General features: G+C 45.6%; 1 protein-coding gene across 6 annotated transcripts in view; it reads left to right on the top strand.

The window, feature by feature from the left end:
* cep78 (centrosomal protein 78) overlaps positions 1-26,142 on the top strand; it is a 137,656-nt gene that overhangs the window by 64,930 nt on the left and 46,584 nt on the right. For 4 of the 6 annotated variants that reach the window (XR_015078137.1, XM_085985772.1, XM_085985739.1 and 1 more), the window contains exons 9-10: positions 8,685-8,793; positions 25,974-25,991. Coding sequence is in view for 5 of the 6 variants with exons in the window: in XM_085985772.1 (XP_085841898.1) it covers positions 8,685-8,793; positions 25,974-25,991 (127 nt within the window). In the remaining variant the exon portion in view is untranslated. The remainder of the gene's footprint in view (positions 1-8,684; positions 8,794-25,973; positions 25,992-26,142) is intronic. The other 2 variants (XM_085985780.1, XM_085985763.1) reach the window with 1 other exon arrangement.

Raw genomic sequence — 26,142 nt, 5'->3', positions numbered from 1 at the left:
TAACAACAGAATGGAGGTCTGCCTCGCGTGGTCGACCGGTCCAGGATACAAAGGGCTGGGGAGCAGTCACCTTTATACGAGGACCTGTGGGAGGAGTCAGCCGAGGCATGTCCAGGCATGTACACAGTGGAATGCAAACAGGACAAACAGGAATACAAACAGTGGTTTACCACAGTGATTTAACTGGCAAAAAAGTGATAAGTACAGTTGGAGTGAGAAGAGTGAGCGCATAAGTGTTTAAGTAGGGGAGAGGGATTTTGAGCGTAGCAGGTGGCACATTGGGATATCAGATACCTGGAGAGTTGATGAAAATGTGGGTATAAGATGAAGGGTTCAAGTGGGGGTGAAAAACTGAGGATAAGAGGATGGAGGGTAATGGCCTTTGAACATGACAGCAGAGAGGAAGGCACAAGTGTAAAGTTGTTAAGTAGTAGGTCCGACCCGCCCCCCCCCCCCACTCTTCCTTTATCCTGCCTTTTGACTTACTATGAGCAATGTCAATGGAAATTCACTTGTTTAATCAAAAAAATTTTAAATTCCCATCTTGTGTGAAATTTATTACTCGCCAGTAGATCTTTTGTGGCTTTGCTCACAGATTTTTTTTTTTAAGTTCTGAATGAAATTAAAAAGGTTGGAATATTTTTTTAAACATTTGTTATATAAAATCATTTTCTTTTCTGTGAAAGAAAAAATATTGGGCAAAAATGTTTTGAGTGATTTGATTGGTTTAATAACTTTTTTACTATTGGTAGATTTTTTTGTGAGTTAGTTTTAGTTTTAAAGATATTTTCATGCAAGAAAGTGTGACTGAGGAAGTGTGATGAAAATGTAATACTATTATTATTACTCGGCTGCCCGTGTCCTAACTCGCATCAAGTCCCATTCGCCCATCACCCCTGTGCTCGCTGACCTACATTGGCTCCCGGTTAAACAACGCCGCAATTTCAAAATTCTCATCCTTGTTTTCAAATCCCTCCATGGCCTCGCCCCTCCCTATCTCTGTAATCTCCTTCAGCCCCACAACAACAACAACTTGTATTTATACACAACCCCCCCGAGATATCTGTGCTCCTCTAATTCTGCCCTCTTGAGCATCCCTGATTATAATCGCTCAACCATTGGTGGCCGTGCCTTCTGTTGCCTAAGCCCTAAGCTCTGGAATTCCCTGCCTAAACCTCTCTACCTCTCTTTCCTCCTTGAAGACGCTCCTTAAAACCTACCTCTTTGACCAAGCTTTTGGTCACCTGCCCTAATTTCTCTTTATGTGGCTCAGTGTCATTTTTTGTCTTTTAATACTCCTGTGAAGCACCTTGGGACGTTTTACTACGTTAAAGGTGCTACAAGTTGTTGTTATATTATAAATGGATCTCTTGTGTTGATTATGGCAAGTCAGATGCACTGTTTAGTATGGAGTGGGTTATAATATGTAATGCAGAATGTATTGTTCTGCTAATCTGAAACTGCCTTTTTAAAGCCACAAAGTCCAAATGTTATAGAGTAAACACTGGGTGAGATCAGCATTTAATTTTTCTCCAACTGCAGCTTGCAATGCTGACTTTTCCGCTGTGTTCTTTTAAAATGTGTTTTGTAAAGTTTCTGAGATTGCAGATTTTCTAGCTCTTATGTCAAATGACTGCCTTAACTGTTGTTACTCATTACTTTTTTTTGAAGTGTGACATTTAGTAATGGGCAGGATATGCGTACTAGATCTACCATTCTTATAATACTACAAGCAAATATTTTGCTATATTTATATTGATGAATGTCTGGGAATTAAATAAAAGAAGGGGCATTTAGAAATGCATAGAATAACGAAAGACGCTGCCTTTCCCTCTCTTTGTCTCTATCTTAAAGGTTACAGCAATTAGAATGCTTACATTTTTTAACTATCAACAGAAGAAGCTTTCTGTTTGTTTTAAAATTTCAACACTTTAAAATAACTCAATTTAGAATGAGGAAGGGCCTGTGCGTGCTCTCTCTCCTCTCTATTTCCCCTCTCTCTCTCTTTCCCCCCTCTCTCCATACCTGCTTAATACAGGAAACTTTGTGATATCCGGCACTGACGGGACCGAGCTGTTGCCATCCCATCAAAATTGCCGGACAAACCAGCGCTAATGTTAAAACATACAGAAGCTTTTGAGCTCCGTATCTAGCAACAAACCCTGTTGCTTCTAAACAGTCGGCCGTAGCTTGCAAGCGTCTCTGTAGCTAAGCAACAGCTTTAGCTAGACCTTGCAGAGCCTGACTGGTGGAAAAAAAAAGCAACGAAAAGAAAAAAAACTTACTGAACCAACTCTTGAATTTTGCCGGTGGCTCGAGCATTCCGGACAGTTAACCTCTGGATAAACCAAAGTTTCCTGTATGCTTTCTGACGTTTCTAGAGTACTTGTAACTGGAAACCAGCAACAGCTGAAACAAGTGTGTAATCAGTATAATCTGTCATTTGTTTTTCTCTCAGCCTGTTTTAAAAACACTCTATATAAATTTTATCTGAATAAAGCTTTTGAAATTTGTCCTCTAGATATTTTTTCAAATTATTTTGAAAACAACCTAATTTTGTTGGGGATAAAGAAAGAAGCATTCTTACCATTTGGCTAGTTTAAATCCTATTGATACATTCTAAGAAATTGTGCACACTGCACTTGCTCAGCCTCCAGAATCTACCTTCACCTAATGGTGTCACTGCTTTCAGCAAAAATATCAAGTCCAAGCCCATGATTTTTTGAGAGGCTGCAGCCTTCATTAAAAGCTTTAATGAGGGCATTAAAAGACAAAACAATTTCATGAGTAAATGTAACCATGTTATTCATTTTCTGTTTTGCTTAAAAACTTACTTTGAACATTAGAAATGTCAGTTATTGAGGGAAAAATGCAGCTGAAAATTTTTCAAACTGAAATGTTGTCATATTCAGATAGGATTTTCCTATTATGACTGTTGACATGTTTAAATATGTTTTTTCCGTATTAACATTGATGTACAGCTTTTCCAAAAGCATGACACAGGAAGTACAGTTAATGAATACATGAAGTGCATGCCATACACAAGATTTCTAATATCTAATAGATATAGCTATCCTTTTTAAATCTTTCACTGCCTTACCCCACCATACCTCTGTGACCTCTTCTACCTTTAGCCCTTTTTTATTCCATCTCTGGCCTCTTGTGCATTCCTCCCTCCATCTTTCACCATTGCTGCAGAGCCTTCAGCTATCTGGGCCCTACTCTCTGGAACTCCCTCCTCAAACCCTGCCTCACTTCCTTTCGCCCTGCCCTTAAATGCCTTCCCAAAAGCTATATTTTAAACCTTGCCTTTGGTCACCTCTAACTCCCATTTATGTGCTGAGTATGTTTCGCTCTTGTGTGAAGCGCCTAGGGACTTTTATAAATGGAAGTTTATTGTTGTGAGGGGTCTTACTACTGGGAAATAGAACAATTTCCTCCTTTTGGGGGCCCATAGTGGAAGATTTTTTTGACAGCGTAGAGGGGGAGGGAGTATTTTTCTGCTGAAGCAACAACTAGCATTTATATAATGTCTTTAATGTAGAAAAATGTCCTAAGGTGCTTTGCAGAGGCATAAATCAGACAAAAATAGATACCAGGACAAAGGAGGAGATGGTAGGAGGGGTGACCAGTGTCATGAATCTTACCATTCATGTAGAAATGACTCATGAGAGAACACTGGGCGGCCAGCTGGTGGCGCCGTCCAAGGAAAGTATAAATACTCGGGTGTGGGCCCAGCTTGCTCAGGACGTTTTTGTAACCAGGAACTAGTGATGTAACTAGAAACTCATGGTTATGAAACAGTTGATTAAAGCCTTGTTTTATACTCAAACCAAGTGCTTAGTAGTTTTCTTACGTCAATTTAATCAACTGTGTATCGGCTCCACGCTCTGAGTGATTTCGGGAACAGCCAGCTACGACTTCAGCTGCCGAAGGGAACTCCGACGTAGTAATCAATCCATCATGGACAAACTACTAAGACCCGCTCGTCTTAACCTGGACCCGAATTCACCTACAACTGCTAAGGTATGGAAACACTGGTATCGTACCTTCAGCAACTTCCTCGGGGGGGGGGGTGTGGTGAAAATGTTGCTGATAAATTAAAGATACTTGCCAGTTATGTAACTCCTCATGTGTTTGACTATATCGAAGACTGTGTAGACTATGACTCCGCTATCCTAATATTACAGCGACTATATGTTAAGGCCCCAAACGAAATTTTTGCTCGGCATCTACTGGCCACAACTCGACAACAACCCGGGGAATCACTTGACGAATTCCTTCAAAAGCTTTGCAGGCTCAGCAAGGATTGTAATCTTAAAGCTGTCACAGCTGATTCCTTTATTAATGGGATTGCGTCTCCAGTCATACGCCAGCGTCTGTTGGAGAATAAAACCCTTGAGTTACAGGCTGCTTATGACCAGGCAGTTCTCTGGACTTAACAAAGAGGAATGCAGATACCTATCTTTTACCACGTGCACGGGCTGCTGCTATCACTTTTAGTGACTCCTTCGATAGGCCTCGGGCGGAAGCCATCACTGATGATGACCCTAACCTAGCTGATGACAACCCTACCCTAGAAGCCTTCACTGACGATGACCCTGCCCTAGCAGCATCTTGGCAATCTGGAAGGAAGTGTTTTTTCTGTGGAGGTGCATTCCACTATAGGAAATTTTGTCCTGCTCGTAATGCAACCTGTAATCATTGCAGTAAGAAAGGTCACTTTTCTAAGGTATGCCAGTCAAGAGCCTCTGTTAGTAAGAAAGGCCACTTTTCTAAGGTATACCGGTCGAGAGCCCCTGTTAGTTTTGCAGCTACTATCTATAAAACTGCTCCTCCCCCAAGAACCACGACTAAAGTTACAGCTGCTATCTATAAAACTGCTCCTCCCCCAAGAACCACTACTAAAGTTACAGCTGTTGAGGGTAAAACTGCTCCTCCTCCCATCACAGCTGTTTTTCCCCAAAGTCTGCCCCATGTAGCCACGAAGGTTTCGGTAAATGGACACATTTTGAGTGCACTAATCGACTCATGCAGCTCTGACAGCTTCATTAGTGAGCGGGCTGTCAGTAAGTTAAAACTGCGTATTTACCCCTCGGACAGGGAAATTGCAATGGCTCTGACGACACTGACCACCAATTCTTCCGGCTTTTGTCTTGTCGACCTTATTCTCAATGGCTGCACTGATTTCTCCACCTGGCTCGGGGTGCTCAAGAACCTATCCAGTGATGTGCTCCTGGGACAGGATTTCCAGAAACAACACAAAAGACTCACTTTCGAGTTTGGAAGGTCAAAGCTGGAGCTTACTATTTCCAAAGTACCGTTTTGTGCGCTTTCGGCAGCTTCGCTCGACGAGCCCTCCTTGTTTGCCAATCTTTCCCCCCGATGTAAGCCCATAGTCAATAAATCACGACGTTTTAGCCAAGATGATCTATCGTTTATCGAGGCAGAGATCTCTCGCCTTCTAGCTGACGGTATCATTGAGCTATGTTCATCTCCCTGGTGGGCTCAAGTCGTCGTTGTTAAAAATCCTCTGAAGCAACACAAGAAACGTCTTTGCATCGATTACTTGCAAACTATTAACCAGTATACCGACCTGGATGCCTACCCACTACCACGCATCGATGACATGGTCAATAACCTTGCCAACTACAAGATATTTTCAACTTTTGACTTAAAGAGCGCGTACCATCAAGTACCGTTAAAAGACTCTGACAAAAAGTATATGGCCTTTGAGGCCAATGGTCGGCTTTACCAGTTTTGTCGCCTTCTATTTGGGGGTCACCAATGGGGTGGCCATCTTTCAACGGGCAATGTATAGCCTAGTCAAACCGGAGAACTTAACGGACCCTTTTCCATATCTGGATAATATCACCATTGCTGGTCATGACCAGAAGGAGCATGATGCCAACCTCCAGAAATTTTTTGACGTTCTCCGTCGTCGCAACTTAACCTTAAATGAGTCCAAATCTGTGACATCAGTACCATTAGTCAACATCCTTGGCTACTGGGTGGGCAATGGTGTCATCAAACCGGATCCGGAGCGACTTCGTCTGCTTCAGGAGCTCCCTCCCCCTACGAATCTCTGCTCTCTTCGTCGGGCACTCGGCATGTTCACCTATTGTGCGAAGTGGATACCCCACTTCTCCGACAAGGTGCAGCCCCTGCTTCACGTGGTCATTTCCGTTGGAGGCAACGGCTAGTTCAACTTTCAACCTCCTCAAACGACAACTGGAAAATGCCACGCTTCGTTCCGTCGATGAAAATCTCCTTTTCGTGGTCGAGGTGCGATGCATCGGAGGTGGCGATCTCAGCTACCTTGAATCAAGGTGGTTGACCCGTTGCATTTCTGTCCAGAACTTTGCAGGGTAGCGAGCTCCATTATCCTCCTGTCGAGAAGGAGGCTACGACCATCATCGAAGCTGTACGTCAATGGAGTCATTTTCTCGCTTGTCGCCATTTCACGCTTATAACCGATCAGCGCTCCGTGGTCTTTATGCTGGATAACCGGAAACGCACTAAGATCAAGAATAACAAAATACAGCTCTGGAGGATGGAATTGGCCGCCTTTGGCTACACCATACATTATCGACCCGGCAAAAAGAATGTGGCCCCGGATACCGTCACGCGTGCATTCTGCTCTTCTATGTCAACTTCGACTCTTGCGGATCTTCATACTGACTTATGCCATCCTGGCGTTACCCATATGTTGCACTTTGTGCGATCTAAAAATCTCCCATTTTCTACGGAAGACGTGAAAAGAACATGCTCCACTTGTAGAATTTGTGCGGAATTAAAACCGCAATTCTTCCGTCCGTCGGATGGCTCACTCATACACGTTATACAGCCTATGCAGCGACTCAGCATTGACTTTAAAGGGCCATTGCCTTCCTCAATGCGAAACACCTACTTGCTTACTATGGTGGACGAATATTCACGCTTCCCCTTTGCTTTCCCCTGTCCCAATATGCTTACTTCCACAGTGATCAAATGCCTCGATCAGGTCTTTTCCCTTTGCGGTACGCCCAATTTCATCCACTCCTTCATGTCAAGCGAACTCAAAAGTTATCTTTCCCAACGGGGAATCGCCACAAGTAAAACGACACCGTATCATCCCATCGGTAACGGACAGGTCGAGAGATACAACGCTATCATTTGGAACGCTGTTCGTCTTGCACTGAGGTCACACAACCTGCCAGACCAGCAGTGGGAAACTGTGCTCCCTGACGTGTTGCATTCCATCAGGTCTCTTCTTTCTACATCCACCAACATTACTCTTCACGAACGATTCTTCGGGTTCCAGCGTTGCTCCACTCACGGGACGGTCCCTACCATCATGGTTGGCAGCTCCCGGCCCTGTGCTGCTCCGAAGATTCGTTCGATCTTCCAAGAATGATCCCCTCGTTGACGAGGTGGAACTAACAGACGTTAATCCCACATATGCGCACGTGCGGTACCCTAATGGCCGGGAGTCCACCGTTTCACTCCGAGATCTGGCGCCCCGTCTGACCGGTCCCACGGACCCCACCGATAGAGGGATCGATATTAATGATGCCGATACTCTGTGCTCCTTTGAGGATGACGCCCTACCTGGGACATCAAGGGATCTGATGGCTACTCCGCCGAATTAACTCGGGGAGCAGAGTGTGACCACCCGAAGCCAGGACGCCGGAAAATCACCAGCCACCAAGCAAGATGAAGCCAGCTCTGCGCCTGTGGGGACCCGCACCCGGAGTCACGATCTCCCCAGTCCCCCTCAGATCGATCAAGGCATCGCAGGCCCTGTCAACCTACCTGTATGAACCAAGCGATCCAGGGACCAAGACACGGCCCGAAGAGACGTGACTTCCGGCCAGAAACAGAAATCTAAACGACTGCGGCTCTTTGTGGTCCGTTATATCCGCTAGAAGGAAGTCGTCGGACTTCCAAATCTTTCAGGCGGGAAGAATGTCATGAATCTTATTCATGTAGAAATGACTCATGAGATAACACTGGGCGGCTAGCTGCTGGCGCCGTCCAAGGAAAGTATAAATACTCGGGCGTGGGCCCAGCTTGCTCAGAACATTTTTGTAACCAGGAACTAGTGATGTAACTAGAAACTCATGGTTGTGAAACAGTTGATTAAAGCCTTGTTTTATACTCAAACCAAGTGCTTAGTAGTTTTCTTATGTCAACCAGAAGCTTGGTTAAAGAGGTGGATTTTAAATCGGGCATTAACGGAGGAGTGGGAAGTAGACGGGTTTAGAGAGAGAATTTCATTGTATGGGGCCTAGACAGCTGAAGGCATGGCCGCCAATAGTGGGGTGAAAGGAGGGGCGAATGACAAAATGTCAGTCAGAGGAACAGGGTTTGGGGGGAGTTGTAGGGCTGGAGGATGTTAGAGAGATCGGGAAGTGTAAGGCAGTGAAGGGATTTAAACACGAGGATGAGAATTCTAGATTGAGGGTATTGAGGGACCGGGAGCCAACGTAGGTTAGTAAGGATAAGGGTAATGAGTGAGCAGGACTTGGTGCTGGAAGTACTCTCTTTATACAATTGTCTTTTTAAAAAATAAAATCAATAATACAGCTTGTTCCAACAGTGTACAATGAAACTATACCACTATATAGCATTTTACTTTTGTAACTACTGTAGATAATGTCACCATTTAACATTATTTTTGTCTTTCCCTTTCAAACCTCAAGTACAAATGGCTAACACTAACATCCTCTCGAGATCCTGCTAAACAAAAGCAAAGAAGAAAAACTATAATGCTGGGACATGGTTTGAAAGGAAAAGCTACTATTCGTATAGGTAATGAATGTTTGTTTTCCAACTAATACAAAGATGGAGAGTATTTTCACAGAGGGATTTTTACTGTCAATGTTGAATAACAACATATACATAATGTGAGTGCATTGTTGTTAAATGATTAAATTGTCAAGTCCAAGTTTACAATACCAAGCTAAAACTGCTTCATTATTTGTGTATCAAGGAATGCTCTGTTTCGTAAAAAAAACTTGTATTTCTGCAAGTTTAATAGAATTGTAGAATTTCAGTACACATGGAGGCCGTTTGGTCCACCAGGTCTGTACAAGTACTAGCTTCTCATTGGAGCAGTATTTATGTGGCTGGTGCAGTTAAGTTTCTGGTCAATGGTTACCCCCAGGATGTTGATGGTGGGGTATTCGGCAATGGTAATGCCGTTGAATGTCAAGGTTAGACTTTCGCTTGTTGGAGATAGTCATTGTCTGGTACTTGTGTGGCACGAATGTTACCTGTCACTTATCAGCCCAAGCCTGAATGTCATCCAGGTCTTGCTGCATGCGGGCATGGACTGCTTCATTATCTGAGGAGTTGCGAATGGCGCTGAACACTGTGCAGTTATCAGTGAACATCCCCATTTCTGACCTTATGATGGAGGGAAGGTCATTGATGAAGCAGCTGAAGATGGTTGCGCCTAGGACACTGCCCTGAGGACCTCCTGCAGCGATGTCCTGGGGCGGAGATGATTGACCCCCAACAACTCTCCAGCCAGTGGAGAGTTTTCCCCCAATTCCCATTGACTTCAAATTTATTAGGGCTTCTTGATGGCACACTTGGTCAAATGCTGCCTTGATGTCAAGAGCAGTCACTCTCACCTCACCTCTGGAATTCAGCTCTTTTGTCCATGTTTGGACCAAGGCTGTAATGAGGTCTGGAGCTGAGTGGTCCTGGTGGAACCCAAACTGAGCACTGGTGAGAAGGTTGTTGGCGATTAAGTGCCGCTTGATAGCACTGTCGACGACACCTTCCGTCACCTTGCTAATGATTGAGAGTAGACTGATGGGGCGGTGATTGGCTGGATTGGATTTGTCCTGCTTTTTGTGGACAGGACACACCTGGGCAGTTTTCCACATTGTCAGGTACATGCCAGTTTTGTAGCTGTACTGGAACATCTTCGCGGCTAGTTCTGGAGCACCCATCAGTTTATATAAATGACGGCCACACCAGATTTAGAAGATTTTGTGTATTCATTTCTGGTGCAGTTTAGGCCTGATTTTTTTTGCATTAGAAGACTTTTATTGCCAGCTCCATTTGTTATAACAGCCTTGTTTTCCAGCTTCTATTTCATTTGCAGTGAGCAAAGTAGGTAAGAGAGGAAATATTTTAGGGGTTCTAATGGTGTCACAAGAAAGGTAGCTGCAACTATATTTCATGGATTATGTTCCCAACTGTCCTTACCGAGAGACCCACATTTGTTTGCCCAGATAGTCCTTCCGAGGCATGTCCGAGAGGTCTGCCTTCAATGTCTCAGAGCTGTACTATCTCCTGGAGACCAATTTACAAATTTTCCAAGAGAGGCGCCTCTTCCCAAGGATGTGAAAGTCACTGCTGCATTAAACTTGCACCAGATTCTTCCAAGCCGCCATTGGTGACGTATGCCAAATGAGTCAGTCGCCGATCGACAGAAACATCAAATAAATAACAGGCCTTATTTGCAAGGGACATGTTCACCACATTCCCGATAGAAAGGAGGCATTAGCACAGCAGGTCACAGAACTTTTACTGAGTGACCGGGTACCCAAGTGTGCGCAGCATTGTAGATGGGATCCAGGCACTATCTAGAGCATTGAGCCTGGCAGCAACGTCCTGACAGGCATGCTGCTGTCTTCTGGGGAAGATGCTTGGAGTGCCAAACAATGCAACTCCTGTGGCAGTACATCCAGTTTTAGCCATCCAATAAGGGAATGGATACTGCGCCGCTCTGTCACTTGCCCACAAACTACATTGAGAAACATAGAAACAAAGAAGATAGGAGCAAGAGTAGGCCATTCGGCCCCTCGAGCCTGCTCCGCCATTCAATGAGATCATGGCTGATCATCCAAATTCAGTACCCTGTCCCTGCCTTCTCCCCATATCCCTTGATCCCTTTAGCCTTAAGAAATATATCCAACTCCTTCTTGAATATATTTAATGAACTGGCCTCCACTGCCCTCTGTGGCAGAGAATTCCACAGGTTCACCACTCTCTGGGTGAAGAGATTCCTCCTCATCTCAGTCCTAAATGGCTTACCCCTTATCCTTAGACTATGACCCCTGGTTCTGGACTCCCCGGCCATCGGGAACATCCTTCCTGCATCTAGTCTGTCCAGGCCTGACAGAATTTTATAGGTTTCGATGAGATCCCCTCTCAATCTTCTAAACTCCAGTGAGTATAAGCCCAATCGACACAATCTCCTCTCATACGTCATTCCTGCCATCCCAGGTATCAGCCTGGTGAATCTTCGCTGCACTCCTTCCATGGCAAGAACATCCTTCCTCAGATAAGGCGACCAAAACTGCACACAATACGCAAGGTGTGGTCTCACCAAGGCCCTGTACAACTGCAGCAAGACATCCTTGTTCCTGTACTCGAATCCTCTTGCTACGAAGGCCAACATACCATTTGCCTTCTTAACTGCCTGCTGCACCTGCATGCTTACCTTCAGCGACTGGTGCACAAGAACAGCCAGGTCTCTTTGCACTTTCCCTTCTCCCAATCTATTGCCATTCAAATAATAATCTGCCTTCCTGTTTTTGCCACCAAAGTGGATAACCTCACATTTATCCACATTATATAGTGCATTTGCCATGTTTATGCCCAATCACCCAACCTGTCCAAATCGTACTGGAGTTTCGTACTGGCTTCACATTGGCCTAGATTTTGCTGGAGCGGAGCATCTCGTGGCGTGCCCCGTTATTACTCGGAAATAGTACTCGGTAAATAATGGGACTAAAAGACGACAAGCCCCCTGGACCAGCTGGCCTGCATCCCAGGGTCTTAGAGTCATAGAGTTATACAGCACAGAAAGAGGCCCTTCGGCCCATCGCATCCGCGCCGGCCATCAAGCCCTGTCTAATCTAATCCCATTTTCCAGCATTTGGTCCATAGCCTTGTATGCAATGGCATTTCAAGTGCTCATCCAAATGCTTCTTGAATGTTGTGAGGGTTCCTGCCTCTACCACCCTTTCAGGCAGTGAGTTCCAGATTCCAACCACCCGCTGGGTGAAAAAGTTCTTCCTCAAATCCCCTCTAAACCTCCTGCCCCTTACCTTGAATCTATGCCCCCTTGTTATTGACCCCTCTACTAAGGGAAAAAGTTCCTTTCTATCTACCCTATCTATGCCCCATATAATTTTGTACACCTCAATCAGACCCCCCCTCAGCCTTCTCTGCTCCAAGGAAAACAACCCCAGCCTGTCCAGTCTTCATAGCTGAAGCGCTCCAGCCCAGCTAACATCCTGGTGAATCTCCTCTGCACCCTCTCCAAAGCAATCACATCCTTCCAATAGTGTGGCGACCAGAACTGCACACAGTATTCCAGCTGTGGCCTAACCAGCGTTTTGTACAGCTCCATCATAACCTCCCTGCTCTTGCCTTCATTAGCCGAGGCATAGAATATAAGTATCCCATATGCCTTTTTAACCACCTTATCCACCTGTTCTGCTGCCTTCAGGGATCTATGTACATGCACACCAAGGTCCCTCTGATCCTCTGTCTTTCCTAGGGTCTTACCATTCATTGTGTATTCCCTTGCCTTGTTAGTCCCTCCAAAATGCATCACCTCACCCTTTTCAGGGTTAAATTCCATTAGCCACTGTTCCGCCCATCTGACTAACGCATCTATATCGTCCTGCAGACTGAGGCTACCCTCCTCGCTATTTACCACCCCACCAATTTTCGTGTCATCTGCGAACTTACTGATCATACCTTTAACATTCACATCCAAATCATTAATGTAGACCACAAACAGCAAGGGACCCAGCACCGATCCCTGTGGTACCCCACTGGACACAGGCTTCCAGTCACAAAAACAACCTTCGACCATCACCCTCTGCCTTCTGCCACTAAGCCAGTTTTGGACCCAATGTGCCAAGGCACCCTGGATCCCATGGGCTCTTACCTTCTTGACCAGCCTCCTGTGCGGGACTTTATCGAAAGCCTTACTGAAATCCATGTATACCACATCCACTGCACTACCCTCGTCCACACACCTAGTCATCCCCTCGAAAAATTCAATCAAATTGGTCAGACATGATCTTCCCTTGACAAAGCCATGCTGACTATCCCTGATTAATCCTTGCCTCTCCAAGTGGAGACTAATTCTGTCCCTCAGAATTTTTTCCAATAATTTCCCTACCACTGATGTTAGGCTCACTGGCCTGTAATTCCCTGGTTTATCCCTACTACCCTTCTTGAATAATGGTACTACGTTAGCTATTCTCCAGTCCTCTGGCACATCCCCTGTGGCCAGAGAGGTTTTGAAAATTTGTGTCAGAGCCCCTGCAATCTCCTCCTTTGCCTCACACAGCAGCCTGGGATACATCTCGTCCGGGCCTGGGGATTTATCCACTTTTAAGCCTGCTAAAACCGCTAGTACCTCCTCCCTCTCGATGCTAATATGTTCAAGTATATCACAGTCCCCCTGCCCGATTTCTATGTCTACATTGTCCTTCTCCATAGTGAACACAGATGCAAAAAATTCATTTAAAACCCCACCTACATCTTCTGGCTCCACACACAGATTGCCACTTTGGTCCCGAATGGGCCCTACTCGTTCCCTAGTTATCCTCTTGCCCTTAATATACTTATAATAAAACACATTAGGATTTTCCTTTATTTTGCTCGCCAGTGTTATTTCATGGCCCCTCCTCGCTCTCCTAATTTCTTTTTTAAGTATCCCCCTGCACTTTTTATACTCCTCTAGGGCTTCCTCTGTCTTTAGTCCTTTTATCTGCCAAAAGCCCCCCTTTTTTTCCTAATCCATTCTCATATATCCCTTGACATCCAAGCTTCCCTGGGCTTGTTGGTCCCACCCTTGACCTTTACGGTAACATGTTGCCATTGTACTCTCTCAATTTCCTTTCTGAAAGACTCCCATTGCTCCGATGTGGATTTTCCTACAAGTAGCTGATCCCAGTCCACTTTGGCCAGATCCTGCCTTATCATATTAAAATCGGCCTTCCCCCCAATGTAGAACCTTTATTTCCAGTCCCCCTCTGTCCTTTTCCATGATTACCTTAAATCTCACCGAATTATGGTCATTGTCACCAAAGTGCTCACCTACTAACACTTCTACCACTTGTCCGGCCGCAATCCCTAGAATTAGGTCCAGTACCGCCCCCTCTCTTGTAGGACTTTCTACATGCTGGCTCAAAAAGCTCTCCTGGATGCACTTTAAGAATTCTGCACCCTCTAAGCCTTTCACACTCTGACTATCCCAGTTAATATTGGGGAAGTTGAAATCCCCCACTATTATTACCCTATTATTTGCACATTTCTCTGAGATTTGCCTACATATCTATTCCTCTATCTCCCCCTGACTGTTTGGGGGCCTATAGTACACTCCCAGCAAAGTGCTTGCCCCCTTTTTGTTTTTAAGTTCTACCCATATGGCCTCATTAGATGAACCTGTTAATATATCATCCCTCCTTACAGCAGTAATTGACTTCTTAATTAATATTGCGACACTTTTACCCGCCCCCCCTGTCTCGCCTGAAGATTCTCTACCCCGGAATATTGAGCTGCCAGTCTTGCCCCTCTCTCAACCATGTCTCTGTAATAGCAACAATATCATACTCCCATGTGTTCATCAACACCTTCAATTCATCCACCTTATTTGCAAGACTCCTTGCATTAAAATAAATGCCATCCAGCCTTGCCCTACTCCCTTGTGCCGTTACATATTTGCTCTGCCATCCAAGCTGACTTGTTTTTTCCTCTATATTTGGCTGAACATCACCCCCTATTATAGCTCCACTCTGTATCCCACCCCCCTGCCAAGTTAGTTTAAACCCCCCCCAACAGTGCTAGCAAACCTCCCCGCAAGGATATTTGTCCCGTTCTGGTTCAGGTGCAACCCGTCCGACTTGTACAAGTCCCACTTTCCCCAGAAGCAGACCCAGTGATCCAGGAAACTAAAGCCCTCCCTCCTGCACCAACTCTTTAGCCACGTATTCATCTGCTCTATCCTCCTATTCCTATATACTCACTAGCACGTGGCACCGGGAGTAACCCAGAGATTACAACCTTTGAGGTCCTGCTCTTTAATCTGCTACCTAGCTCCCTAAATTCTTGCTGCAGGACCTCATCCCTCTTCCTACCCATGTCGTTGGTCCCAATGTGAACCACGACCTCTGACTGTTCACCCTCCCCCTTCAGAATGCCCTGCAGCCGTTCAGTGACATCCTTGACCCTGGCACCAAGGAGGCAACAAACCATCCTGGAGTCACGTCTACGGCCACAGAAACGCCTATCTGTTCCCCTTACGATAGAATCCCCTACCACTATTGCTCTCCCACTCTTTTTTTCCTCCCTTCCTGAGCAGCAGAAGCACCCCTGGTGCCAGGAAGTTGGCTGCTGCTGCCTTCCCCTGGTAAGTCATCCCTCTCAACAGTATCCAAATCGGTATACCTATTTGAGAGGGGGATGGCCACAGGGGTCCCCTGCACGACCTGCCTGCTTCTACTGCTCCGCTTGATGGTCACCCATTTCCCTTCTGCCTGTGCAGCCCTTCCCTGCGGTGTGACCAACTCACTAAACGTGTTATCCACGACCCTCTCAGCATCGCGAATGCTCCAAAACTCATCCATCCGCAGCTCCAGCGCCTCAATGCGGCCTGCTAGTAGCTGCAGCTGGATACATTTCTGGCACACATGGTCGTCAGGGACACTGGCAGTGTCCCTGAATTCCCACATAGCACAGGTGGAGCATAAAGAAGTGGCTGCAGAGATAGTGGATGCATTGGTTGCAATATACCAAAATTCCCTGGACTCTGGAGAGGTCCTAGCGGATTGGAAAACCGCTAATGTAACACCCCTATTTAAGAAGGGAGGGAGACAGAAAGCAGGAAACTATATAGACCAGTCAGCCTAACATCTGTCGTTGGGAAAATGCTGGAGTCCTTCATTAAGGAAGCAGTAGCAGGACATTTAGAAAAACATACTGCAGTCAAACAGAGTCAGCATGGTTTTAGGAAAGGGAAATCATGTTTAACAAATTTGCTGGAGTTCTTTGAGGATGTAACAAGCAGGGTGGACAAGGGTGAACCAGTAGATGTGTTTCTGGATTTCCAGAAGGCATTTGATAAGGTGCCACATAAAAGGTTACTGCATAAGATAAGAGCTCAGGGAGTTGGGGGTAATATATTAGCATGGATAGAGAATTGGCTAACTAACAGAAAGCAGAGAGTCGGGATAAATGGGTCATTTTCTGGTTGGCAAACGGTAACTAGTGGGGTGCCACAAGGATCGGTGCTGGGGCCCCAACTATTTACAATCTACATTAATGACTTTGATGAAGGGATCGAGTGTAATGTAGCCAAGTTTGCGGATGATACAAAGATGGGTGGGAAAGCAAGTTGTGCAGAGGACTTAAAGAATCTGCAAAGGGATATAGACAGGCTAGGTGCGTGGGCAAACATTTGGCAGATGGAGTATAATGTGGGAAAGTGCGAGGTTATCCACTTTGGCAGGAAAAATAAAAAAGGAAACTATTATTTAAATGGAGAGAGATTACAAAATGCTACAGTTCAGAGGGACCTGGGGGTCCTTGTGCATGCACACAAAAAGTTAGCATGCAGGTAGGTACAGCAAGTAATCAAAAAGGCAAATGGAATGCTGGCCTTTATTTCAAGGGGGTTGGCGTATAAAAGCAGGGAAGTCCTGCTGCAACTGTACAGGGTATTGGTGAGACCACACCTTGAGTACTGCGTACAGTTTTGTCTCCTTATTTAAGGAAGGATATACTTGCATTGGAGGCAGTTCAGAGACAATTCACTAGGTTAATTCCAGAGATGAGGATGTAACTGGTAAAATAGATAAGGGAGAACCAGTGGATGTGGTGTATTTGGACTTTCAGAAGGCTTTCGATAAGGTCCCGCATAAGAGATTAGCGTGCAAAATTAAGGCACATGGGATTGGGGGCAAGATATTGACTTGGATAGAGAACTGTTTGGCGGACAGAAAGCAAAGAGTTGGAATAAACGGGTCGTTTTCCGAGTGGCAGGCAGTGACTAGTGGGGTACCGCAAGGATCGGTCCTCGGACCCCAGCTGTTCACAATATATATTAATGATCTGGACGAGGGAATTGGATGTAATATCTCCAAATTTGCAGACGACACAAAGCTGGGTGGGAGGGTATGCTGCGAGGAGGATGTCATGAAACTCCAGTACAATTTGGACAGGTTAGGTGATTGGGCAGAAACATGGCAAATGCACTATAATGTGGATAAATGTGAGGTTATCCACTTTGGTGACAAAAACAGGAAGACACATTATTATTTGAATGGCAATAGATTGGGAGAAGGGGAAGTGCAAAGAGACCTGGGTGTTCTTGTGCACCAGTCGCTGAAGGTAAGCATGCAGGTGCAGCAGGCGGTTAAGAAGGCAAATGGTATGTTGGCCTTCGTAGCAAGAGGGTTCGAGTACAGGAACAAGGATGTCTTGCTACAGTTGTACAGGGCCTTGGTGAGACCGCACCTTGAGTATTGTGTGCAGTTTTGGTCGCCTTATCTGAGGAAGGACGTTCTTGCCATGGAAGGAGTGCAGCGAAGATTCACCAGGCTGATACCTGGGATGGCAGGAATGACGTATGAGGAGAGATTGTGTCAATTGGGCTTATACTCACTGGAGTTTAGAAGATTGAGAGGGGATCTCATCGAAACCTATAAAATTCTGTCAGGCCTGGACAGACTAGATGCTGGAAGGATGTTCCCGATGGTCGGGGAGTCCAGAAGCAGGGGTCATAGTCTAAGGATAAGGGGTAAGCCATTTAGGACTGAAATGAGGAGGAATTTCTTCACCCAGAGAGTGGTGAACCTGTGGAATTCTCTGCCACAGAGGGCGGTGGAGGCCAGTTCATTAAATATATTCAAGAAAGAGTTGGATATATTTCTTAAGGCTAAAGGGATCAAGGGATATGGGGAGAAGGCAGGGACAGGGTACTGAATTTCAATGATCAGCCATGATCTCATTGAATGGCGGAGCAGGCTCAAAGGGCCGAATGGCCTACTCCTGCTCCTATCTTCTATGTTTCTATGTTTACTTATGAGGAAAGGTTGAGCAGGCTGGGCCTATACTTATTGGAATTTAGAAGAATGAGAGGTGATCTTATCGAAACATATAAGATACTGAGGGGGCTCGACAGGGTAGATGCAGAGAGGATGTTTCCCCTCATGGGAAAATCTAGAACTCGGGGCCACAGTCTCAGAATAAAGGGTTGCCCTTTTAGAACTGAGATGAGGAGGAACTTCTTCTCTCAGAGGGTCGTAAGTTTGTGGAATTCTCTGCCCCAGAGAGCTGTGGAGGCTGGGTCATTAAATACCTTTAAAGTGGAGATAGACAAATTTTTGCAAGATAAGGGTTATGGAGAGCGGGCTGGGAAGTGGCTTTCAGCCATGATCTTACTGAATGGCGGAGCAGGCTCGAGGGGCCAAGTGGCCTATTCTTACTCCTATTTCTTATGTTAGTTAGACTTGTTCGTGCACATTTAGGTTTTAAAAATGTTTGCCCACAAAGTTGTTGATAAAGACACAGCGAGGACAACAGAGCACTTGGGACCTTGGTGAACAACAGGACAAACCATGTATCTCCTTAACCAATGAGATTGAAGGATTGAGAAATAAACAGGAAGGATTGAGAAGGAGGGTGCATTAGGATGGGTGAATTCAATGTCAGATCATTTACAGAAAGAGAAGTAAACAAAAATTGGATTGAGAGAGAGAAAAGAGGCAGAGGAAAAGTTAAAAAAAAAAAAATTATAAGTTTAAAATTTGACTAATTTTCCACATGCTGCATTAGGCTAACTAATGGTACAAGGTGAAAGCTGTGGTGGGAGATTGTGTTAATTATTATTCAAATAAATTGATTCTGGAAATTTCCAGTCTATCTGCTTAATGTACTTTGGTTAGCTTTGTGCTTGAAGTTGGATATTTCTCCGCTTCATAGAAAGATAGGAGCAGGAGTAGGCCATTCGGCCCTTCGAGCCTGCTCCGCCATTCAATGAGATCATGGCTGATCATCCAAATTCAGTACCCTGTCCCTGCCTTCTCCCCATATCCCTTGATCCCTTTAGCCTTAAGAAATATATCCAACTCCTTCTTGAATATATTTAATGAACTGGCCTCCACTGCCCTCTGTGGCAGAGAATTCCACAGGTTCACCACTCTCTGGGTGAAGAAATTCCTCCTCATCTCAGTCCTAAATGGCTTACCCCTTATCCTTAGACTATGACCCCTGGTTCTGGACTGCCCCGCCATCAGAAACCTCCTTCCTGCATCTAGTCTGTCCAGGCCTGACAGAATTTTATAGGTTTCGATGAGATCCCCTCTCAATCTTCTAAACTCCAGTGAGTATAAGCCCAGTCGACACAATCTCTCCTCATATGTCATTCCTGCCATCCCAGGTATCAGCCTGGTGAATCTTCGCTGCACTCCCTCCATGGCAAGAACGTCCTTCCTCAGGTAAGGCGACCAAAACTGCACACAATACTCCAGGTGCGGTCTCACCAAGGCCCTGTACAACTGCAGCAAGACATCCTTGTTCTTGTACTCGAACCCTCTTGCTACGAAGGCCAACATACCATTTGCCTTCTTAACCGCCTGCTGCACCTGCATGCTTACCTTCAGCGACTGGTGCACAAGAACACCCAGGTCTCTTTGCACTTCCCCTTCTCCCAATCTATTGCCATTCAAATAATAATCTGCCTTCCTGTTTTTGCCACCAATGTGGATAACCTCACATTTATCCACATTATAGTGCATTTGCCATGTTTCTGCCCAATCACCCAACCTGTCCATGTTTGCAAGATTAGCTCTATAATCTCAGGCTACTAAAATGCAATAACAGGACATATAACTATCAGCAGTAGGGGTATACAAAGCAACATAGTTGGATAAACTAAGAGACCAATGTACCAGCACTATGGATGACTAGCTGATCGTACTAATACCTGTTGAAGGAATCATCACAAGCTGAGTAATAATGTAGAAAAAAGCTTCTGAATTATAATCAGTAACACAGAGAATGGGACCTCATATCATTTAGAATTACAATATCCTTAACTAAGCAGCAGTGTATAGATTCTCTGTTGTGGAACTTACCAAATCTTATTTTCACAGAAAATTGCCTCCTGTGTTTATTGTGCATATTCTTGCCTAGAAATGAAGTTAATCCTTACATGTACGCCACCTTGGGTAAGGGGAAACTTGCTTGGCTATTCATTAGTGACCCACCTTAGGATGCAAACTAAAATTAATGTGGTCTGATTACAACTTTTTTTTTAAGTGTTATGTATAAAACTTAGACTTTCTATCTGGAGCTATCACTTTCTCAAATTTTCCTTCCTCAAGTTTCTTACAAGCCAAAGACCAGCTTTAAATAAAGCTGACACTAAAATTAGTTTGCATCCTAGAAATGAAGATTATTTCCCAGATGAAAGCAACACTGGCGGGCTCTGAATCAGATTGGAGGGTGTATGCAAGGTGAGTTTGGTGAAAGCGCTGCATGATGCTCCATCTCCCCTTGGTGAAATTCTTGTCCTCTGATTGGCATCTCCCTACAGCAGTAAAGTTGAAATTTAAAACCTTTAGCAAATACACAGCACCTACATTATTTATTTTAACCCACTATTTAAGGCAGTTAAATTATGCTTTTAATAGGGGCACAATGACACTGTAGCCACAAAGATATAGGACTTTTTTTTACATGTTGTGTTCACACAATCTTGGTTGTGCCATTTTAAAGAAGTGTAAAATAATTTCCCTACATGGACAGAGCAAAATATTGGCAGTAAATTGCACCTAGCCCCTCTCACTGCCTAGGTGATGGCTAAGGACCAGCATTGGAGGAAGTCCAAGAGTAAGTCCTGTAGGGGGTTTTGTGTCGGCGTGTGTGCCCAGTCAGCTCTGCTCCTGACTGTCTCTGAGCGGTTCGAATCGCTCCACACCCCCTGGATTCTAGACACCGGACTTAGGTACAGGCGGCGATACAGAAAATCGAGTAGACAAGTGGTTTGGTGCAAGAAAACCACATTTTATTAAAAGGCTGAATAAAACACAATACTATTGAGAATTACTGGTATAGCTACAGGCATAAAACAGTTAATACACTTATATGGGAATGAGGACCACATGGCACATCGAGGGAAACAAATACATTAAAAATCCCTTTATCCTTAATCCCACCCCGTATACCTAACTAGATCAAGCTATGAGGGGCCAGGAATTCATGCTCACCAATTGAAAACCTGTCGCTTTAGATGGTGGGGTTTGAGGTCCGCTCTTCCTGTCCTTTGGGGAATCCCGCTGCCATGTGGTCACAGGGCGCGGCGCTGAAGTTGTTTGTGCAAAGGCACCCTCCCTTTTTCTCCGTTAACGTCTTCGTCGAGTACTTCGTCGCGATGGGCCGCCTTCTCCTTTGGGCGGTCGCTGACGGTATTGCTGTGGTTGGGGGTCGGTTGGCGGTTTTTACCGTCTATTGATTTTGCTATCCATGCTTGGAACACCAGCTCATTCTTCAACTGGGCTATTACTGTCCATGTGACAAACGCCAGCTTATAACTAGGCCGTTTGTCTAGATTTTGCTACCCACTCTTCGAATACCAGCTTATTCTCAAACTGGGGTTTTACTGTCCATGCATGTAACGCCAACTTATTCACAGAACGCCAGCTTATAACTAGGCGTTTGTTCCCCAACGCGTCTTTCGCTGCCCTTCTCTGCTCTTATCGGTTTACCGTATTCTTCGTTTCGTTGCGTCTCATCTCGTCTGCCCGTTTGTGGTCTGTGTCTCCTGTGCGGTTTCGAACTCGGGTCTCGTTCTCCTCCCGCGTTGGGCCCTCGGTGTAGTAATGGGCATCCTTGGTGTTGAGCAGCGCGGGGAGCGAGAAGAGAGCCCGCCACAAGGCCAGGGCACGAGAGCTAAGAGCCCAGAGCAAGCACGATAAGAGAGCTAAGAGAGACCGATCACTACTGATGGGCCTACAATTATACCCGATTCTTCATTCCTTATCTGCGCGCCAAATCAGGTCAGTCCTTTGTCTAACTTTTGGCGGGCTCGTTTAAACTGATTATAGCCATTTACTTTAACGACTCCTGAAATGGCTGTCTCTGTGTTTTAATGGTTTCGCTGTCTTGGCTGTTGGTTATGTTTGAAACTCAATCGGGTTTTCATGACTTGATGGCTTCTGTGAGCTGTTACCGATTAAATATGCAGAAACCTGATGGCCTTGATTGTGGCCCATTCTAACCTGATCTGTTACAAGGCGAATGGAATGCATATTCTGTGTTTGCTTTAACTGTCTGGCCCCACAGAGTCTATTCACAGGTCTATGCATTTTAAGTTTCGTTCCAGGCTTGGAAAAAAAGGTGCCTGCCTGTTTGCAGAGTCTTACTTTTAAAATCCTGTCCTTTTGGTCACGAGGTTGCAGAGGCCATTGTCCTTGTCCTTTTCATAACTTGTCCAAACAGGGTCCCTTTATCCATAATAACAACAAAAAATGCTGGAAAAACTCAGCAGGCCAGGTAACATCCGTGGAGAGAAATTAGAGTGACGTTTCAGGTCTAACCCTTTTTCAAACTGGAAAGGAAATAAAATAGATCGAAGGCAGGGCTGCGATAGAACAAAAGAAGTAAAAGAGACATTAAGAGGTATTCAAAACCAGACGAGATGGTAATAGGACAGTGGAGACAAAAGACGGCAAGATTAGGTGTGAAGTGTACTGGCAGGATGGGAGACAGCTGCCGTGTGGAGCTCGGCACGATGTTGAGCTCTTTTTCTGCCGCCTTCATCTCCGTGCCCACTTCTTTGGCCAGGAGTCTTCCCCCCACACGACTGACCTTTTCTCCCGCTTGCAGAATTCCTGTTCTACCTGGACCCCTCCCCCTGGCCTTTTACCCTCTTTAGATCTTTTCATCGCTAACTGCCGCCGTGACATCGACCGTCTCAATTTCTCTGCCCCCCTCACTCACTCCAACCTACCTCCCTCTGAACTTGCAGCACTCCATTCTCTTAGATCCAACCCTGACATTGTCATTAAACCCGCTGACAAGGGTGGTGCTGTCGTTGTTTGGCGAACTGACCTCTACCTAGCGGAAGCTGAACGCCAACTCTCTGACACCTCCTCCTACCTCCACCTGGACCGTGACCCCACTACCGAACATCAAACCATCGTTTCCAAGACTGTCACTGACCTCATCTCCTCTGGAGATCTTCCCCCCGCGGCCACCAACCTCATAGTTCCCCAACCCCGCACAGCCCGCTTCTACCTCCTTCCCAAGATCCACAAACAGGACTGCCCTGGTAGACCCATCATTTCAGCCTGTTCTTGCCCCACGGAACTTATCTCTTCCTATCTCGACTCTATCTTTTCTCCCCTTGTCCAGTCTCTTCCCACCTACACCGCAACTCTTCGGACGCCCTCCGCCACTTTAACAGTTTCCTGGCCCCAGCCGCTTCCTTTTCACCATGGACATACAATCCCTCTACACCTCCATCCCCCACCAGGATGGCCTGAGGGCGCTCCGCTTCTTCCTTGAACAGATTCCCGACCAGTCCCCATCCACCACCACCCTCCTCCGCTTGGCTGAACTTGTTCTCACATTGAACAACTTCTCCTTTAACTCCATTCATTTCCTCCAAATCAAAGGTGTTGCTATGGGTACCTGCATGGGTCCTAGCTATGCCTGTCTTTTCGTGGGATATGTGGCACACTCTTTGTTCCAGTCCTACTCAGGTCCCCTCCCTCACCTCTTTTTCCGATACATTGATGACTGTATCGGTGCCGTTTCCTGCACTAGACAATTTCATTCACTTTGCCTCCAATTTCCACCCTTCCCTCACCTTCACATGGTCCATCTCTGACTCTTCCCTTCCCTTTCTCGACTTCTCTGTCTCCATCTCTGGGGATAGGTTATCGACCAATATTCACTGCAAGCCCACTGACTCCCACAGCTACCTGGACTACACTTCCTCCCACCCCGCCTCCTGTAAGGACTCTATTCCATTCTCCCAGTTTCTCCGTCTCCGCCGTATCTGCTCCGACGATGCCACCTTCCACACCAATGCTTCCGACATGTCTTCCTTTTTCCGCAACCGAGGATTCCCCTCTACCGTGGTTGACACGGCCCTCGACCGTGGTTGACACGGCCCTCGACCGTGTCCGTTCTATCTCCCGCACTTCTGCCCTCACCCCTGCCCCTCCCTCCCGGAACCACGATAGGGTTCCCCTTGTCCTCACCTTTCACCCCAGCAGCCTCCACATCCAACGGATCATCCTCCACCGTTTCCGCTAACTCCAAAGTGATCCCACCACCAAACGCATCTTCCCCTCCCCTCCCCTTTCAGCATTCCGTAGGGACCGCTCCCTCCGAGACACCCTAGTCCACTCCTCTATCACCCCCAACAGCCCTTCCCCTTCGCCTGGCACCTTCCCGTGCAAGCGCAGGAGATGTAACACCTGCCCCTATACCTCCCCCCTTCCCACTGTCCAGGGCCCCACACACCCCTTCCAGGTGAAACAGCGATTTACTTGTACTTCTTGCAATCTAGTATACTGTATTCGCTGCTCATGATGTGGTCTCCTCTACATTGGGGAGACCAAACGCAGATTGGGTGGCCGCTTTGCGGAACACCTCCGTTCAGCCCGTAAGGGTGACCCCGAGCTTCGGGTTGCCTGTCATTTTAATTCAACACTCCATTCCCACTCGGACCTCACTGTCCTTGGCCTCTTGCATTGTTCCACGGAAGCTCAAAGTAAACTCGAGGAACAGCATCTCATCTTCCGATTAGGCACTTTGCAGTCTTCCGGACTCAATATCGAGTTCAACAATTTCAGATCATAACCTCGGCCCCTATTACATTTTTACGTATTTTTTTTCCACCCCTTTGTTTTGGATCTTCCCTCTCCCCTCCCCTTTCCTTTTTTTCCTCTCTCCCACACGGCACACCTAATCTTGCCGTCTTTTGTCTCCACTGTCCTATTACCATCTCGTCTGGTTTTGAATACCTCTTAATGTCTCTTTTACTTCTTTTACTTCTTTTGTTCTATCGCAGCCCTGCCTTCGATCTATTTTATTTCCTTTCCAGTTTGAAAAAGGGTTAGACCCAAAATGTCACTCTAATTTCTCTCCACGGATGTTGCCTGGCCTGCTGAGTTTTTCCAGCATTTCTGTTGTTATTTCGGATTTCCAGCATCTGCAGTATTTTGCTATCCCTTTATCCATAACTTTGGGGAATGTGGGAATTTTGAGAACCTTACAGTCCATAAATCGCCCTTTTAACTAAAGAAGATTCCTTATGAACTGGGTGACTGAGGGACAGCAGAGGTAGTACACAATGTAATGGTACTGTCCATATGTCTGGTTTTGTACATAACCAATCGTGGATGGCAGTCTAGATGAGGGTGTTTTTTTTTCTGCTGAAATTAAATGCACATTTTACAAATGCCCTGCATGGCACCACTCCACCAGTATTTTCAAGCCTTGTATTCCCTTTTGTACCCTCCAATCCTCTGACATCTAGTGTGTCTCCTCCCTTCACCTTTTGGTGGCAGAGCCTGCCACCATCTCAGCTTCACTTTCTGCAATTACCATCTTCAACCCCCTGCCTCTCAAGCCCCCTCTGTCTTTCATAGACTCCTCAAAAACCATTTCTTCAGCCAAGGTTTTCGTCACTACTTCTAACCCTCTTTAAAAAAAACAATTTCTGAAATTGGGTACCTACAACTTATTAAAACTCTATGAACTGAAGTTATTGGTCTGTTTGGAAAGCCCATTTTTTTACTGTAGGTTATCAACGTGAATGCTAAATTGATGATTTAGTTCCACTGCTTGTCATATATTCAACAACAGTACTGCCTTTTGTACATCCGGTATTTTTCTTCTTTGTAAGAATAGCTGTAAACTGATGCATGCCCTTAATATTTTTCAAAGCTTAATATTACCGAAATTATTTTGTTTTTCTTTTAATGCTGCAGTTATATGGAAGCGTAGTGGTAAGAAAATAATCTTTGCTGTTAATTGTTGCAATAGCAGCATTCTCAAACAAATACTGTTGATTGTGTTATAGTAGTTGAATACAGTATTACAATATTTACCTGTTGTACAATCCTTTTTGTTTGGTAAAACTTGGGATTTTAGTTGTGA

This window comes from Somniosus microcephalus, chromosome 1 (genome assembly GCF_052327205.1).
Source record: "Somniosus microcephalus isolate GS21.2 chromosome 1, FLI_Smic_1.0, whole genome shotgun sequence".
NCBI lineage: Eukaryota > Metazoa > Chordata > Chondrichthyes > Squaliformes > Somniosidae > Somniosus > Somniosus microcephalus.
This window is presented reverse-complemented; position numbering and strand designations above follow the sequence as displayed.